General features: G+C 40.0%; 1 protein-coding gene across 4 annotated transcripts in view; it reads left to right on the top strand.

Moving 5' to 3' along the window:
- The first annotated feature begins 65 nt into the window (after window positions 1-65).
- Window positions 66-19,526, top strand: part of XPOT (exportin for tRNA) — a 30,380-nt gene continuing 10,919 nt past the window's right edge. Inside the window, exons 1-11 of one of the 4 annotated variants that reach the window (XM_065048573.1) lie at window positions 66-895; window positions 6,211-6,344; window positions 8,264-8,346; window positions 9,483-9,539; window positions 11,086-11,155; window positions 12,349-12,567; window positions 13,146-13,330; window positions 13,693-13,861; window positions 15,150-15,386; window positions 15,715-15,753; window positions 18,734-18,796. In XM_065048573.1, the coding sequence (XP_064904645.1) occupies window positions 6,285-6,344; window positions 8,264-8,346; window positions 9,483-9,539; window positions 11,086-11,155; window positions 12,349-12,567; window positions 13,146-13,330; window positions 13,693-13,861; window positions 15,150-15,386; window positions 15,715-15,753; window positions 18,734-18,796 (1,182 nt within the window). In that variant the 5' untranslated portion in view covers window positions 66-895; window positions 6,211-6,284. Of the gene's footprint in view, window positions 896-1,191; window positions 1,401-6,210; window positions 6,345-8,263; window positions 8,347-9,437; window positions 9,540-11,085; window positions 11,156-12,348; window positions 12,568-13,145; window positions 13,331-13,692; window positions 13,862-15,149; window positions 15,387-15,714; window positions 15,754-18,733; window positions 18,797-19,526 lie in introns of those variants that run through there. The other 3 variants (XM_065048571.1, XM_065048572.1, XM_065048570.1) reach the window with 3 other exon arrangements.

The following is a 19,526-nucleotide window of genomic DNA, read 5'->3' as shown; positions in this document are numbered from 1 at the left end:
AGCTGTCAGTTTCCTCCCGCGGCGGCCGGAGCTGGCTTCTGGGCCGCGTGGCCTGGAGCGGGCCCGCGGCGGTGTCAGCCCGCCATCAGCCCGCCGTGCCGCGGGCGCCTCTCCTCAGTACTGTGACCGCGGACCTGCGTGGTCCCGGTGGCGGCAGGAAGAGGCCCCATTGTACGTGGATCCGTCTCCCGCCGGGCCTGTTCGCTTTGCCGTGGGAGACGTGGCAGGGAAGTCCCAGGCGCAGACAGGAACCACCGGGCTCCCCTCGGGGCTGTAGCCGGGCATGGAGGGCAGCCAGGGGAACTTTCTGCCCCGTGTTTCCGTGGGAGACCGGGGCTGCTGGGTGCCCTGGGGCTGCCCCTGTGGATCACCCCCACACTCGGTTTGACGGGACCCTCTTTTTCACATCTGGTCCCCAATATTTGCGCTCCTGTGGGCCCTGAACCGGAGCTGGTTCTGCAGCAATGACGAGTTAAGGTCTCTCCGGCACCTCACGCACAGCACGGCCGCAGCCGTAGGACGGACCTGTTTATGCCGTGAAAGACACCGTGACAGCAACGCTGCTGGAATGATTTTGTAAACAGCTGGTTCTTGATGCTGCGGTTATTTGCATTTAGTCCGATTTTACAGACACGCACGTGATCATGCAAAAGCCTGCGTTAGAGGTTGTTTCCTTGCGGAACAACTTGTGGAAGAGCCCAGTTTGCAGACGCCGGCTGGACCGCTCCTCCCTGCACACAGGCCCATGCCGCTGCCTGCGCAGCACGCGAGCTCGGGCCGGGCTCCTCTTCGTGCGGGTGCCGCGCGCGTCACTCCGGCCGTGACTGCGGAGGTGGCACCAGCGGCACCGCCGGCCCATCCCGCCCTGCTGCCGCTGACCAAGCACGATTTCCAGGTCCAGGCGGGAGTTTGGGGGCGAACGGGCCGGTCCAGTTTACTAAATCGGTGCGACTGGTTTTGCTGCGCCGCGGGGTGCTGGCGGTCACCGGCACCGGCGCCGGGGGGGACCGGGAGGCCGCGCCCGCGCGCCGCAGAGACGGGACTACGGCTCCCAGGGTGCGGCGGGTCCCGGCGTGCCCCGCGGCCGGGCGCCTGGGCGGTGAGGGGAGGTGAGCGCGGCGGGCCGGGGCAGCGGCGGGGGCGCCGCGCGGCACGCCGGGAGCCGTAGTCTTGCGGCAGCGGCTCCGCCGCGGGCGGGCTGAGGGGCGGGGGCAGCTTTCCTTCCCGGAGACCGTTCCGCACGCGCGAAGGCCGCGGCACCTCCCCTGGGCGGCCTCCTTCTCCCGCCGCCAGCCGAGGCGGCGCGGCCTGGCCCGGCACGCTCCCTATGCTCGTGGCGGCCGCGGAGCTGTGGCGGTGGGAGCTGGCAGCGCCGCCGCGATGGAGGAGTGACCGGGAAGGTAACGACGTGGGGGACAGGGACGGCGCGGGATGACTCAGCCCGGCGCGGGGGGCTGGGCCTCCCCGGCCTTTCGCGGGGGCCGCGGCTCCTCAGCGGCGGGGAAGGGGCGGTGTGGGCGCCCGCGGGCGTCGCCGCTTAGCTGGCGGCGGGATCCCTCGAGCCACCCGGCCGGCTCCAGTCAGCCCGGCGCCGCCTTCCCCGCAGCTGTGAGGCGCTGGGGAAGGGGCGAGACGCCGCAGTCTCCGCGGGCGTTCGCCTCCGCCGCCCGCCTCGGTCGCCCGGCCACGCAGCCGGGGGAGTGGGGGTGCCGCAGTCGGCCTGTCCCCGCCGGGCCGGTCCTCCGTGGGCCGGTGGCGGCTGGGAGTACGTGCATGCGGCCGCAAAAAATATCAGGATTTTTCTCTTCTGATGTGCGCCGTAACCTGTGGTGCCCTTACACTGACGTGCTGGGGGAGCTGCCTTGCTGTCTGTCCTCTGCTATGGCTCCGGTGGGTGAGGAAGGAACCGTAAGCTCTGGGGCTGCAGCGTGAGGGGAGGCACCTCCCCCGCACCTCCATATTCCGCTGCTCTCGGAGCGCTTCGCCACGGTGCTTCCCCGCGGGAGGGAGGAGCGCTTTGTCAGCCCGCAGCGGCCCCGGGAAGGGGCCAAAGGGGTTAAGTTGCAGCCCCAGCGTCTACCGGCAGCTCTGGCCGCGGTGGGGTGTGGGTGCCTGGTCACCCTGCCCGGCCGAGCTGCGGAGCCACGCAGTGGGGTTGGGTTTCCAGCGGGGGGAGGCTGCGCTCTTTGGCTAAGTCGGGGTGGGGGGGAAAGAAGGTCGGTCTTACTCCTCATAGGGAATTCCTGGCCGGTAGGAATATGTCTGAAATGAAGATGTGACATGTCGCTTCCCAAAAGAACAACTTTCTAGTCCGGTTGCAGAGTTCTCCGATTACACAGCTTTTCATTTTAGCCGTATGTTAGGTCAGTGTGAAGGCCCTGTCTTGGAGGAGTAATTTAGGGTTCTGCTTACTGCAGAACAATATTTAGATTTCTCAAAGAGAAGTGTGACTTCAGAGTTTGGTGGCGGGTTCACTCTATTATTTACTGTATGGGGGATATATGCCAAGCTGAACGCTGCTTACCTTTTCTCCAGGAGCCTGTACCCTTCACGAAGCAAACTTTGAGGATTCTTCTCTTCCTGATAACTGTTTATTCTGGAGTCTGTATTTTAGAGATCTGAAGGCAAACTTGAGGGGAGGCCTGTACCTGTTCATGAAAGCAAACTTTCAGGCCACAAAATTATCAGAAAAAGAAAATTTAATGGAGTAGAATAGCAGGAGGGCTGGCTCAAGCTGGATACCTGTGCAGAGGTCACCCGAGCATAGAAAACAATAAACTTATATATCTACAGACCATTCATACCATGATTCAGTCTAATAGCAATGTTTCACTTTGGGATCTTCTTGCTTCTCATTGGATTCTTTTCACTGATCTCACATGTGCCTTTGTTTTGTTCATCTGCAGACATTGTTTATAGCCCATAGCCTTGTAGGTGCTCTTTTTTCTGAATAAATCCTTTTCTTCTCAGTGAAGTGCGAAACAGGCTTTATCTTGCAAGCATTCAGTGTAGTTTGTAGTTGCTCTTTGTAAATATGAGCAACATAAGATTTCAGCAAATCTAACTTACCAAGTAGCATGAAGCAGAGAGTATATTAAAAATCACACAAGTTTATACTTCTAGATGATTCATTGTATCCAGTATGCATTTACTTCAGCTAAATGACTAATACGAAACTTATATTGGGCGCATCCACTGACCTGTGAGTAGTAAAACGTCTGCCATGCAGTCAGCTTATTTAGCAGAGCTCGAAGTGGGCTCACTCAGGCTGTCATTTATAGAATAAAGTGGTTGACTTGTAGTCAAATTGCATACAGTGGGAAAGGCCTGCATGAGACTCCCTGCACCCACAGCTCATCAGTGTTCAGTGCGCTGTTCTGCTTCCTCGTGGTTTTCCCAAAAGGAGTTCTTGACCTGGCTGTGGCTCAGGCCTTTACCTCCTCTGGAGCCTGGACCAAACTGCTGCTGGTTTGGCTGGAGGGGTTGGTCAAGTGCATCCACCACAGGCCCTAGAGCCTAAGAGTCTCTAAATATGATCAAGATTTGCAGCAAGCAAAAGAGAGATCAAAAGAGAATGTGAAAGATGGTCTTTTACTGCCTTTGTTTTATTAGAGAGAGAAGTCAAGGGAATTAAAATGAAGCATGTCACTGGCTCTGTGTGCTATCATGATCTTGTAAATACCTAAAATGAGTGCTGTAAATGAAGTATTTCGAATTGCTAATTGTTTTCATGGTTAGCATCTGTAGTTAAAATGCTCTGAATGCTTTCATTATTAGTGCACGTCTGGACCCAAGTTATATACCTTTGACCGTGGTAGTATTGTTAAACTGGGCCATCATACCCACTTGAAGTGTGACCCTAAATTACTCCTCCACGACAGGGCCTTCACACTGACCTAACATATGGCTAAAATGAAAAGCTGTGTAATCGGAGAACTCTGCAACCTGTTTTCCTGTATGAAAGCAGCCTCTGCTATCAAATGCATTTATAAGTATTTAACATGTGAAAGGGAACAAAAGTATCTTGATGAGAAATACATATACCTGTATGACTTCACTGTTAAGGAACTGCACCCTCCTAATTAAAGTAAGATCAGTTTGCCACCCAACAGTGTACTGCTTAACAAAAAGGCGTCTCTGCGTAAACAAGACAATACTTTTTACACAGCTGCATATTAGCTATTAATGTTATTATTTTTTATAAATAAAACTTGCTTTAACGACATACTTGATATTATAGCTGAGTATATCTTACAATGGATTTTGCAAACTGTAAGTACTATTAAAATTGCAGTTTGATCTTGCTTTTGAAGTGTAACTCGCTGGTAAAATAAATCTATGCTGGAAAAGCTATCTGCTTGCTCAACTAAAACCATATAGCACAAGAAGCTATTTTGTTAACTTTCTCAAAAGGCTCATTCAGATAGTCTATCTCATTAATTGTCTTCTGGAGTTGGCTAGTCAAGCTGAAAAATCTTAGAAAAGGACATATGGTAGAAGATGAAATTTTAAAGATGCTCATGTACCATATACAAAATTAGTAGAACTATTTGGCATTTCTGTTAGCTAAACAAGTGAAGAGAATACATGTTTGAGACAGTTTAGTTTTAATAGCAAAATCTATCACATGGGATGGAAGATTACTGCCTTTTGGGGCAGATAATGTAGTGATATCTGTAGGAAAATGTGCCAAAATATGCTCCTGTATATTAAGTAGTTTTAGTAGTATAACTCTGGACCAGACTCTAATTGAAAGATGCTGTTAAAAAAATTCCTTACAGCATTTTACCTTTATTTTAATCTGGCTGGTTTGGATGTTGATTATGCGGAAAACAAGCTGGGGGCTGGGAGCACAGAGGCAGAAGCCTCAGCAGAGCAACTTTAATCCCTAAAGGTTTTGACCCTGAGCAGGATTGCTCTGTGTGGTAAGGCAGCATGTGAAGCTTGTTTTGCCACGAGTCATCGCTTTGTTCCAGATTTTCTGGTTTCTATACTGCTGCAGCATGCATTTTTTTTTGGTACAAACTCAATTTTACTTATTAAATTGCTTTTCATGGTGCATTTTGTTATAATATGTTCTGTAATGAGTTTTATAGAAATGTCTGTCTGTTACCATGTTAAATTTTGGGCTTTCCAGTCATGCTTGTTGTCATTGTGCCACTTTCCAGTGGGGGAGGGTGAACAGTACAGTGTGCACAGGACACACAACACTAAGAAATCGGAAGTTCTACCTATAGGCACGTAGGCAGCTTCAAACCACAGCTCCTTTGTATTTCGTCTCTTCCTCTTGTTTATCTTCCTTTCGTCTACCTCCTACATACTTATGTAACAAGGCCTTATTTCATGCGTAATTAATAATCTTACTGGGGGGGCAGTGTTTGAAGAATAGATGGATTTTTGTCTGCTCGTGCTGTTTAGCAGCATCCTAGTATTTGACAAAGATGATTTTTTTTTTTTAATCCACTGTTTTACCAGGGCATTGCAGAACAGCAATGTAGAGGCACATCATCTTTAGAATATTTGTCTAGCTTGCTTGTTAATTTTACACTGAAGTTTCTAAATAAAAACCATTGCTAGTAAATCAGTACCCATTAGTAGGAACAGAAAACTTTGTTAACAACTCAATGTGATGTATTTTGCGGTTAATTTCTATGACACTTACCTTGTGTGCACTTGCTTTAGAAGAAAGACCTTCTAATGGCTTTGCCTCCCTAGGGGAAATACCTCATAAATGGGTATATGAAGCATCTTAACAATATTATAGAAATGGGTAGAGATTTTTTTTTTTTCATTTGTGAAGTTTTGTGGTGGGGGAAAAAATACAGTGGTCTATCATTTAAGTAGCAGATTTATGCTTATGCCATATCTTGCTGAAACCTCTGCATGCTTGACATTTGAGTTCAAGACTCTCAGTTGAATAGTACACATCATGCCATTTCTCTTAATTAAGATGATATTAGCACTTTTCAAGAGAACAGAAATACATGGACACTTCAAATTTTCCTTATTCAATGAAGTTTAGTGCTATTATAAGTTGATTAAAAGTCTTAGAATTCTGATATCTGTATCAGAAGCATGCACATTCATGTTTTGGTGGAGTATGTACTATATGATTGAGGTTTGTGGGCAAACCTCTGTGGTTGTTGGTGTCCTGTTTTTAATTTTCATTGTTCTGCTGAGCAAATAAAGTTTTTCTTTCTTTATTTTCAGATGATTGTAGGTTCCCCACTAGAGGAAGTGGGCAAACCAGTTAGGAGTAGGAAACAAAGAGTATAGCAGCAGAGATGGACGAACAAGCCCTATTAGGCCTAAACCCAAATGCCGATGCAGACCTCAGACAAAGAGTATGTACTTAACTTGCTTATCTCTTTAATAATTGGGGGCGCTGTTGCAGTGCGAGTCTCATATTTTCTTGGAGTGGCTTGGGGTTGTTCTTATTTTGTTTTGGTTTTTTTTTAATTATTTTTTGTTAATCAATGCATGGGGTTTGTGCTGGTGAGTACAAAACAAAGTCATGTTGCGAGCATGGAAGCTGAAGGTCCTTTGTCTCAAACTCTGTGAAACTACACTTTATGTGCATAGAATTTATTTATCTGGACTCTGACCTTTTCAGTCCTCTCAGTTCTTTGTTGTTGTTGCTCAGCTCCTTCGGTGGGTTCCCACAGAATTAAAAGATGCCACTGAAAACAATGTATTTCTTGCAGCTGCCTTTTTAATTCTTAGGTGTGGGGTTTGGGCTTTTTTTTAATTTGAAAGGATAACCTACTTTTAGTGTCTTTTAATGAAATGTCTGGCTTTAAATCTAGTGAGGCTTGTATTAGCATAGGGGTTAAAACAGTAATCATGGTGTGTGGGTAACAGTTACTTTGTAAAAGATAGATGCTTATATAGGCATTAAAATTTGTATGCCTTTAATGAGGAAATCATTCTGCTTACTGATTGGTTATCAAGTTGATTCAGCTGTCTACAATATAACCTCTGGTACAATCTTTCAGAAATGAAGATGTTAATAAAATAAATCCTGGAATGTACAAGAAAGTTAGAGATGTAGTTTGATGCAGCCTGGTATTGCTGAATAGCCTGTTAAATATGTTGGGTTTGGGTATTTGTCCTTTTTGAAAGGACAGCTATAGCTAATCTTCAGTGTTCTGTTAACAGAATATCACTGCAAAATTTGAAGCTTATAGATTTATCGACCTTTTAACTATGCAGTGTGCCTAATCTTGAAATACTTCCTAGTAGAAGGTGACTTACCTTTTTACTAATCATTTGAGATGTAACGTATAAAAGATGTATCAAACAATTTCTAGTAAAACTATTCAGTATAAGAAAATTACCAGTACTATCTACAGGAAGTGAATTCTTGCTTTAAGAACTTATTTCAACTCATTGAATAGTTACTTTTGAAAATTACTTTGGTGAATGGATAAAATTCTGAACTAACACAAAAAAACCCCAAAATAGACAAACAAAAACCGACACAGATCTCAACCCCCAAAAAAGGAGAGGGGGGGAAAAAAAACCCAAAACAAACAGCATGAACAGCCAAAAAAACATCTTGAAATACCCGCATTCAGAGAATGGAAATAATGTTGTTAATCTAATCTCTGTTTCCAAAGTTATGTTACTGTTTTGTATAACAGGGCACACTAAATCTTAAAGCAATTAGATCAGATTAAATTGTCAAAAGCTATTTAGAAGTTCTAATAAACAACTTGATTATCTAAAATGTGGTAGAAGTTTGTTTTCAGTCTCTGTAGTAGATTAACAAACTGACAGTTGTCACATGATCAGTGTTTGAATTTTTCTTGGGGTGTAGAATACAGCCAAAGTGGTGCAACAAAAAGTACGTGTTTTTCAGTGAAAAATCTAAATCAGTTTCTCTTTAGAATTTGTGGAAGGAATTTGAACTTGGATGTGAACTTCCACCAAAATGAAAAGGCCCTGAGCAACTTCCTCTGGTTGACCCTTTCTCCAGAGTTCCTTTCTAACCTCAACATTTCTGATTCTGTGGCTTTTATATTCCAGTTACAAAAATATTTGTATTGAATGTAAAGTGGAAATGAGCATCTGTGGTGTTACCACTGAAGAAACTCTCTTGCATTGTGTAATTAGGGAGGCTTATAAATACTTAGATGTATTCAAATAGATTTGTTTTTTTGAAGGAGAGCTGTTTAAAGTGCGAGTCTAAGTGTGAATGAGATGTCTTGCAGTGTGGTTTATTTGTTCTTTTTTAAAATGAAACTTACTTGAATGTTTGCAGGCACTAGCCTACTTTGAGCAGCTGAAGATCTCTCAGGATGCTTGGCAAGTCTGTGCAGAAGCATTAGCTCAGGGTATATACAGGTAATGTAGATCAGAGTCATTGCTTCTTTTCATTAGTAATATGTTTAAGCCTGGGTTTAGCTCTACACCATCACAGGCAAACTGTAAATTGCTGGAAGTTAATATGGTCTTCATAACATTTTTAGTATCGTAGGTGATCTGTGGCTTCTGTATAACACCTTTCAAGGAAGAGCAATGTATAAATAAAACCCCATATTAATTTAGTAGCCTAAAGACTGCTGCTTTATGGAATCCAGGGAAAAAGAATGAGTTCTAGTGCTATCTTTTGGGGAGGAGAAGAGTGCTGCAAATTTCCTGTTGTGAGAGTATATGCCTTATATGCCATAATCTCAGATGTAGTTCCTTGCCCCTATTCAGTGGAGTAGCCCATCCCATTTTTCAAGATGCAAAGAGTGCATAGTCACCACTGGTTTTGCACACAGTTGTGTATTTAGATCTCAAATACTAGGTTGGTGCTGTATCACAGAATAATTCAGACTGGAAGGAAACTGAGGGATGTATATCTCCTGAATAACAACAGTGATTTATAGTGAATGCTTTTTTTTGTAAATGCTTTATCAAAACCTCTGACTCCAACAGAGTATGCAGTAATTAACAAAACCACACAAGATTTTAAAGCAGCATTTTGTAGTCTTTACCAAAATACATTGTGATTGTTAGAATTTTTACATCATAAAATAAAAAGCTTGTGTAGATTACATAGCATGTGGAATGTCCCTTCCGAATCTATACCTCCGTTTGTCTTTAGGTACAATGTACAACTTGCACTTAGTGTACTAATAAACCTCAAATGTATTACTGAAGCCTGACAGATTTTTATAAAGGCAGGTTACAATGGGTATTGTAGTTTTCTATGTTCAATACTGAAATCAAAGCACAAAAAATTTGTGGCTATAGAAAAAAGTAATGTAATATAAAACATAAATATTAGTTTAACTGTTGCTCATTTTTACCAAATGAACTGCTCGAGTATTTGTCATTTTTGCTTTGAAGTAATAGCAGTAGCATTTTTCTCTGATGCACAGTAATTCTTGATTTGCCAAAGGGATGACCTGGTTGTAATATTTGAGGATGTTTTTTTTTCTTTGCAGAGGAGTGTACCATATTGCCACCACTAACAGAATTTTCTTTTCTAGTGATGATCACATCAAGTTTTTTTGTTTTCAAGTTCTGGAACATCAAGTTAAGTTCAAGTGAGTAATCTTTCTTGACACCAGCCACATACATCCATCTAATTTTCCCATTTTATTCTGCTTGTAAAGTAACTTAAAATTGTGTCAGCTTGGTGTGGTTGATGAGGTGGCTTTAATCTATTCCAGAGGACTTTCCTGTATTTCTTTGCTTTTTCCTGGGAGAGGAGTAACTGAATTTTGAGCAGCATGCTCTGCTTAGTTAGTCTAACACCTGTGTATGGCAAATTACCAAGGACTGCTTGAAAAGTACTTAGCTGTTCCATTCTGGAGATTCAAGCCTTACTCTGTACTCTCACTGATTTTTGCAGGAGAGAGTCCTGCAAGCAGCAGCCCTGCTCAGTGCAGAGTCCTGGATTTTAGACAAAGCCCTATTCATTCAGTAACCATGGCAGAGATCTTAAGAGAAAGCAGTCTTTTCACTGAATGATGTTTTCATAGAATCATAATTTTAGAAAAAAAAAAACAAACTTTGAAATAATATGTTTAATTGCATGGATTTTTTTTTTTTTTTTTTTTTTTTTTCCCACATTTTGAGCTCATTTGGTCTGGACTTGAACATCATGACACAGGTGTCTGCCTTGTGGAATATCATTGTGACTGGTTGCAATACATTGAACATATGGTTCAGACTTTATGTAGGAATAAGACGTATTTTTGTGACTGATTTTTCACAATTATATATCAGAGCAAAAATAAAAGACCTAACTTTCCATGATTTTTATTTACCTGATTTTACCTCATTGTCCATCTTCCTCTGCTTCTTCCACACCTGACCCACTTCCCACAGTACGTTTTCTATTGGTTATGTGCTGCTTATTTTCTTTGAGCATTTTCAGTGGGCATGCTGTTTCCTTAATGAAGAGTTACTCGTAACAGTAGCAGTGCAGTCACATTCAGAAGTCATTCCCTTTAAGGACTGTACCAAACCTATAGATAGCTCCAGTGCAACAAGAATGTTCTCAGCTTAGCTAGTCCTGGGATGGAACATGTTCTGTGGGCAGTATGTGAGGTGTGCTGGGTGTTACGTCAAATTTTGTCAAGACTATAACATAACGCAGAATTACTTGTTGGCCCTTTTTTTTTTCTGACATCGCTCTGATAATAAATGTACTGTAGGTTGAATCAGTGAAGGACTTCCTTGTACTCATTATTGACGGTCTTCAGTGTATAGTAAACAAGTTTGAGCATATACAGATGCGTCTTCTTTCTCTCTGTGGTGTATGGTCAAATGTGTATTCTTATCGGGGTCATAAGTTCTGTCCCTGATAGAGCAGCCTTCCTGCAAAATTTCAAGCTCCTGCTCCAATACAGGAGGCAATAGCGCATCAAGGTGTAATCCGTTAATATGGACAAAATGTTTTGCCTTATTTTTATGTCTTCAATTCAAAATTTTACATGCAAATAGCTGTGCAAATTCCTTTTCTAGAAAACTTTCATTTGCATTAGTGTGCATTATTATGTTCAATGTTAAAAGAGTTTTTGCCTTACTGAACATCGTGCTTGTCATGAAGCAGTTGTATTTTGATCTCATTGTGTTTTGTTTCAGATACTCTGAACTTACTGAAGTCCAGCAGCAGCTAATTAGGGAAACACTCATAACATGGCTGCAAGCACAGGTAAGGATGTCCCTTCAGAGCTGTCTTACACAGTAGGCTTATTATTAGGCTGACATAAGGCATCGAGTGTGGGCTAAATGTTTGATCTGTCACTTGAGTTTAAAGGTTGTTTCCCAAAGATATGTGGCAGCTCATGGGTAAAAGCTGCTATCATGCTGATCTTTGCAACCTTGGATTTAAAGAGTTTCTTATAAAGAGGGCTGCGCTTGAACTTACTGCTAAATATAAAACTCTTAAGTCAGATAACAATTGTGGCTTAATCAGTTGTGTGTGAAATAAGTTTCTCTTTAGAGAGGTATAATCCAGATTCCTGATGTTCCTGAGTGTCTGGAGGAAGAGCAGTAATTCTGTTCTTAAGGCCCCCTTGGCTTAACTCCTGTCTGCTTAGAATACTAGCCGATGTTTATGAAGGAATATCATCACTCCTCTGTTAATACTATGGTAGAGTACTGGCTACTTTTTCTTGTAGAATTATTACAGTTCTTGTAGCTGAACATGTAGTATCTATCAGTTGGACCCAAGAGATTGCAATCAGCAGAAGCATCAAGTGGACTGATACAAGTCTTTGGCTATACCTGCCATTACCTAGTTATCATTACACTTCTGTGCTGGAAATTAACGTAGTTACTTTGTAGAAGACTTAAGAGCAGGAAATGGAATATAATACAACTTGAAAAAATATGAAATGGATTAAATTGTTTTAATTTTTTTCTTTGTGGCAAGCTGTTCCATTAAGAAGGAGTTTATGGAAAATGGGAAGGAGAGAGAGGGAGATGGTAGTGACAGATTTGTTTTTCTTTTTTTTTCCTGATGAGCTTAGATTTAGAAACTTCCTTTACTGTTCTTAAAGCTAACATCTAATTTAGGCACAAGCTAGCTACAAGAGGATAGTAACTTGCTTTCTGCAAGTTCTTGTTTACTCCTTTCACCAAACTAACAAATTAGCTTTTAGTCTTTTGAATAAGTACACTTAATGTCTTAGAAGTGATTGAAAGGCTTAGGGCTGAATCACCTAGAGAGAATGTTTTCTGTTTCATGAAATTTAGCTGAATTTTCTTGAAATCGTTGGAAAGGTAAGGCTTTCTATTGATCTCAGCCAGGAAGAGAGAGAATACATTAATCATTATATAGAGATATATGATTCTTCTCTAATTTAGTAAGAATATACAAATAAAATATCTTGTTTCCACTAGATGCTGAATCCCCAACCTGAGAAGACTTTTATTCGCAACAAAGCAGCACAAGTCTTTGCATTGCTTTTTGTTACTGAATATCTCACAAAATGGCCCAAGTTTTTTTTTGATATTCTATCAGTAGTTGACCTTAATCCACGAGGCGTGGACATGTACCTCAGAATCCTTATGGCTGTTGATGCTGAGCTGGTAGACCGGGATGTTGTTCATACATCAGAGGCAAGTTATTATTTTGCATTAACATTTGCTTTAAATTTCTAAAAAGTTATCTTTCTTTAATTAGAGCAGAAGTCTTGCAGAGATGTTGTTTTTTTCTTATGGCAACTCTGCCTTAAAGATGTTAGTTAGGTGGTTTAAATCCAAAAGCCATATGTTGTTTATAATGCTTTTTATGATTTCATACTTTTCAGTTAATGTATTTTTTGCTTGAAGAGCTAGCAAACAAAAACTAATTGTCTCAGTTAGCCAATTTAATGTTAGATGGACTCATTTTGAAATGTTAATTTCTTCTAGTGCATGTTTTAAGGAGTCCTAACATCAAAAAACTGTTTAACGGTCTAGAGGACTTTTGCCCTCTGGCTTTCTTCAGTGTTTGGGCATTGTGGTAGAAAAAAGAGCAAAAACTAGGGTATTTTGGTTTATTTCTTGCAAGAAAAAAATGCCCTCTTTATGTTTATGATTTGAGTTATTTATCTTACTGGGACAAGTGGTGTCTGGTAGTAGATACAAAAATGCTACGAATTTGACAAGATGCTAATCTATGACAGGACTGATTAATCCTTTTTCTGTATTGATAGGAGGCTCGTAGGAACACCTTATTAAAAGATACTATGAGGGAACAGTGCATTCCAAGTTTGGTGGAATCGTGGTACCAAATCCTACAAAACTATCAATATAATAACTCAGAATTGACATGCCAGTGCCTTGAAGTAGTTGGAGCATATGTATCCTGGATAGATTTGAGCCTGATAGCCAATGAAAGGTAGGCATCTTTTAGATGTAATATCTTCCCAAAAATAGCCTTGTATGTGCTGGCTGTATTTCTGTGAAACAGAATTAAAACTAACCTTTTCATACAATTCTGTATAAATCTTGTGAGTTTTGATTTTTGGTTTTTGTTTTTTTGTAGACTGATTGACTTTGCAAGCCAAGCTGATATAATAGACACTACACAGTTTGCTGGGTTCTCCTTAAAATGTACAAAATGCTGAGTTCAGTCAGTATAATAGAGTTTAAAGCTGTCTTATAAAAAGAAAACGTTGTAAGCATGCACAAAAATAATATAAAGCTTCTGTACAATGCTACTGTGTATGTATAAAAATAAACTTCTTTTTTTCTCTGAAGGTTTATAAATATGCTGCTAGGTCACATGTCTGTGGAAGTTCTCCGGGAAGAAGCCTGTGATTGTTTGTTTGAAATTGTAAATAAGGGAATGGACCCGATTGACAAAACAAAATTGGTTGAATCTTTATGTCAAGTATTGCAGTCTGCTGGCCTCTTCAGTATTGATCAGGTTTGTATATTAATTTTTACAATAGAAATGAGTCGTAAGTTTTGGCAGTTCTTAAATAAGCAAATAAACAGAAAACTCTAAGTCCACAGTTAGCGAGAATTGGTTGTGCTTCTGCATCAAAGCTGAACACTTGTTAAACTTTTCTTACATTACATTGCCAGATTGTTATTAATATTCCTTATTCATTTTAAACACACTGCATTTTGTTTGTCCTTAGCATGAGTTTTTTGTTTTTAGAACCAAGGTAACTCTGTTGCTTTGCTAAAGCATGTTGCACTTACTGTTAACGCTGCTTCTGTGTGTCTTTACCTTGAATCTCCTCTTCTGAATGATTCCATAATAGGTGCTGCAGCCAAGGTAGAGCTTTTGGGGGTGAGACATTAGATCAGCTGTGTGTAGCTAGGTAGGGGAAGGATCTTTTTTACAGGAATATATGCTGTTCTATGTGTCTCCACCATCAGACATGAGGCTAGAATTCCTTATCCTTAAGCTGGAAAAACACACATGCTAACTAAACACGATCCCTGGCAGTTGTGGTGTTTGAGGAACAGCTGCTTGCTATCTGACATGGAGAAAGAGGAAACCAGTCCTTATGAAGCTGTAGTCCTTAGCTTGCATGGCAGTTATCTTCTAATTTTTGAAGCCTTTGTCAAATCTGTATTCCTACTAGAATGCAGAAAGTGTGTGTTCATCAATTCAAGAGGTGTTCCTCTAAAAATCTTACCTCAGTCTTTCTGAGGAAGACTTGTTATTCTTTTGTATAGTTATGGCAGAGAGAAAAGCACCCATTTGGAGTGACTGGTCTAGGGATATTTCTCAATTCCAATCAATGTATTTCTGCAAGATTAAGCTGTAAATATTAACTCACTCTTATAGGCAGTATTGAAAGTTATCAGTATTTCTGAAGTGAGCTACAGCTGTTAATTCTTTGAAGTTTTCCCATAAAAGTATTTTCCTCTTATACAGCCTAAAATTGATGGTAGATATGTGCTTCTGCTTTTATTGTGAACCTGCTTCCTGCTGTAAAGTAAAAAGAGAAAAAGACCTAATTGGAAGATATGAAGAAAGCTACTACTATATAATGGAGGACAATCAAATCTGCCATTCCTTTAATTTTTCTCTCTCCTTTCCCTGGGGGGAAAAGAACCAGATTATTTACTTTCAGTCTAGGAGACAAATGTTTGTTTTACTTCTTCTGTGTACTAGACATGGGTAGTACTGTCTGTAAGGTCATGCCATTTAAATGTGAGCTCTGCTAGTATTTTTAATCTGATGTCTTTTCTTGCAGGAAGATGATGTGGATTTTCTGGCCAGATTTTCAAAGCTGGTCAATGGGATGGGGCAAGCATTAATAGCTAGTTGGACTAAACTGATAAAAAATGGTGATATGAAGAGTGCTCAGGACACTCTGCAAGCTATTGAAGCAAAAGTGGCCCTAATGTTGCAACTGCTAATTCACGAAGATGACGACATCTCATCTAATATCATTGGCTTTTGTTATGACTACCTTCACATCCTGAAACAAGTAAATATGTCTGGCTTCGATTTAACGTCACTTTTTGACACATGATTTAGTTTGTTTTTTGTGGGAGTATATGAATCTCATACTATGTGCAAGCTTGCTTGCAAAAATAGCTGTTTGACTAATTAGCATTGAGCATCTTTAATGGCTGTGGTTGTGCTATTTCTGCAGTGCTCTTTAGAAATCTGAAGGGATTGGGGTAAATATTGCATTAAGAGGAAAGAAGGCTTGCAGATCATATGACTGTTAAAAATGCAAACCTGTCTTTTCCTATTAGGCAGTTATAAAAGAGTTACTATATGAAAAATAACACTTGAAATTTATTTTACAGCTTTCTGCACTTTCAGACCAACAAAAAGCTAATGTAGAGGTAAGTATTTTCTTTTTACTAGGGATTCTTTTTTTCAAGAACACATTGGATCAGAATCTTTCACTTTGCTGAAACATATCACGTTTTCTTTATACGCCTTAAAATGTGCATGTGACAACAATTACAAGGGAAGACCTAAAAGTTAGGACAGTATGTTCCATCTTCCAAGTAACAACAGCTGTTTCTTTAAATAGTAAACTTATATTTAATTGTGTATGAAGATAAAAGCTATTTTAGAGCTGGTTTTTCCAAGCAACCCTTGAGCATATGTTGGTAAGCTCCTGTACAGTCTGTACTGTTGACTGATCTTGAATCAAGATAGAATAAGAGGGTTTTTTTCCTGAAGCTTTATATTTTTATTAAAACTTGCCCTAATTTCAAAGGATTGGAAGAAATATGGGAAGGGTTGTCTTAAAATTCAACCCATGATAGTATCATAAGTTAAACTTATGAAAGAAGCTGCAATTGAAGTATAAGTTGTACTTATGATGAGCAGTTATATGTTAAACACTACATTAAACTGTAAATTAAGCTTTAAGTTTATATGCTCGCGTTTATACACGAGCTTAAGTTTATATATAAAGCATTAAGTTTAGTAAATAACTTCCAGTTTTGGAGGTAGTAAACTTGTTTGATTGTTTTCAGCACAGTCCTTTTTTTCATTTGTTTCCCCTATACTCTTTTGTACCAATGTGTATGTAGCAATTTAGATGTTGAACTGGTTAGATTGGTGCAGTTGTTTTCTGAGTTAATACACCTGACACCTGTGATTCCTTTTCCTTTACAAAGAAAACTGAATTCTGTACCCGTTCTAACATGAAAAGTTGAATTTGGATAACTGTGGTCTAGATTATCTTGATCTGGCTTTGTCTAATGTCTATTTAAATTGGATTAGGTAACACAATAAGAGAAGTTTGATAACATCACTGAATATTTTTACTTTTGTTACTGTGTCTCTTATGTTCTTATAACTGGATCAAACCAAACTACTAATGCAATGCAGTTAAGACTTAAAATTTGGATGTACTATTGTCCCAAAATCTGTTATTTTGTTAAACTTGCTTTCATACTAAAGAACTCAGTGGTATGATTATTTATTATTTTTACTGAGCAATTCTTGAGGATTTGTGTTAAACTGAGAACACTAAGTATTCAGAAATAGTCTAAATCTTAGTATTGTCTGTCTCATGCTTTGAATTGTGTGCTTAGCAGCATTCCTTCAAAATTTTGCACCTAATAAGTTCTCACTCTAAACCTGTTTGTTATTTGAATGGGAGAAAAACGCCGTCTTGTTTATTGTGCCTTCGAAGTCCAAAAGTTTGTACACATCAGCAGGATCACATTTTTAATTCTTAAAATTACAAGTCTTTCTAAGCATTTCTGGCTACAAGCACATCACATTAGTGTGTTGCTATTATTTTAACTCCTTATTATAACTTCTTACAGAGAAGCATAGACTTCTCACAGATTATGCTGTCACTTGGTGTCCATAGAAAGCCTGATTACTTTCTTGCTATTTGACCATGTTCTTCCTCAAAGTATTACAAGTGTCTATTTTTGCAAGATCACCAAGAATTTGACCTCAGTAACCTAGGTTTAATTCATTGGACCATTTGGGTGCTAAAGAACTTCAGGTTTTGCACTTCAAATGAAAATATACAATTGTGATTCATTTGTCAAAGGTTTGGTGTTTGTTTGTAATTTCTCTTGTTCTCTTGTTTATTATTTGTCTGAAATTTATGGCTATATCCACATTTAGAACCTCCAGTACTGGAAGAGAATTGCAAAATGCTAATCAAGATCTTGCTGATATCATCAGCATTGCTATAGTTACAATAAAAGCTGTTTCATACTGAATTTAACCAATATGAAAAAAAAAGGACACAAGTTTGTTTTTTCACCTGGTAATAGGCATGGAGATGAGGTGCTCTGTAATTCTCATTAAATACCAGTTATACTTCTGCCGAGCATTCTCCAATATTCAGTGAACTTGTTCCTTCTGATAGGTAGATGGGTGTGTCCTGCCCCATTATTTGTTGCTCCTTAATATTCTCTTAGACTTCTGTGTTGTCATAGATACAGAAGCGGTCTGCCTCTGATGCAGTTTTAATTATTCAGAATAGCTTTCTGCCAATTTTGTGTATTTAGATTTAATACACATTTTTGTAGGTTCCTCAAAACAAGTTTAAACTAAAGTTAAAATATAATAGATTTTTAAGTGCTATTTTGGCTGTGTGTGTCATCCAATTTCTATCTGTCCTGGAAGCATGAATGGAATTGTGTACTGCCTGTATTTTAAATATTAAATCTGAATTCTAAAAACCCGAGTTTGAGACTTGAGTAAAAGTGAGATCAAGTCTTTATTGCTGTTTTAGGACTTGTCAACAGTCCCTACTAAGGTGAAACTGAACATCAGTGCTTTAACTGATCTAACATCTTGCTGCTGCTGAAAAGGGAAGGTTTTGCTTTTGTTACTCTTGTTTGCTGCTCCTGGCTCTTACTCTTGGATTCTTTACTGAACCAATTCAGCTTGTTAACCTGTCCCCCAAAAAAAAAAAACTTTTGAGGATGTTGAGCTATTGGAGAAGTTAATGTTAGAGCTAAGCTGACCTGCCCCTTTAAAAGAGGATCTTGGACAACCTGTTCAGCTTCCTCTGCCTAGTTCAGTCATTTTAATTATTTTCCCTGTGAACCAGCCAGCACAGATTACATGCAGGAAACAAAGCCAGATAATACAGTCAGACTGAGAGCTCCAGGTCATCCGTGCTGTTTATCTGGAATGGCATCTGCGTATTGTTTGGATATAATCCATTGATTTTAATTTGGACTGTTACTTCTGTTAAACCTCTAAAAATAAAATTCAATTGGGATTTTAAAGTATTTGTAAACATTTAACTCTTTAATGTTTAATGTAGGATTTTAACTTTTTGTTTCTTACCACTTGTCTGCTTCTCTGCTCACAGTTCTGTTTTTATTTTAGGCAATCATGTTGGCTGTTATGAAGAAGTTGACATATGACGAAGAATACAATTTTGAAAATGAGGTATTGTGTTACATGAGTAAAAAGACAAATGCAACTTAAATTGCGTGTAGTAAAACTTGCTCGTGCTTTTAAAATCCTTATTTTTTGTAGACTAAGGATTTGAAGGTAGGAAGCAGAAGTCTGTAGGCTGAGTTTTTTCCTATATGGAAAGCTTTTTTAACCTCTGGCCGTGTCTGGATAGGACAAACAACTTAGTAAAGGGATATTCAAGCCAGTTCAGTTAACAGAATATTTCTGGCTGCAGCTGTGCAGAACTGTTCCTAGGCAAATACAGCTGTGCTGTTAGCTAAACATAGCTGTTGAGCTGGCTTGTTCAGTGTGAGTTTGCAAGTTTCTGCACATCACTTCTGTCTTGCAAAAATACTTGAGAAACATTGTGTAATGAAACTCTTTGACATGCTGCTCGACCTACTTCAGATAATCAAACCTCTGCAAAAATAAGCTAAAGTAGGCAGAAGGTCTTTGATTTCACTTTTCTCCCATGCTTACATCTCTGTCCGCCAGCAATAATGTTTGAATATGTTAGACAGACTTACTTTTGCTCCAGGCCCTTTGGAGAGCTATAGTCTTTAAAAGGTTCACTTTATACAGTCCATCATAAATGTTTCTGTCAGTTTAATTTAAAAACTAAGCTAGATGCCAAGAAAAATAAAATCTTTTGAGGAGTGAGTCAATTTTCAAGAATTGGGTCAATAAGGCTTTGCCAAGAGCGTTCTCTTTGTTGTACTTT

This window comes from Columba livia, chromosome 1 (assembly GCF_036013475.1).
Source record: "Columba livia isolate bColLiv1 breed racing homer chromosome 1, bColLiv1.pat.W.v2, whole genome shotgun sequence".
Lineage (NCBI taxonomy): Eukaryota > Metazoa > Chordata > Aves > Columbiformes > Columbidae > Columba > Columba livia.
The sequence above is the reverse complement of the archived record's forward strand: the minus strand, read 5'-3'. Positions and strand labels throughout refer to the sequence as shown.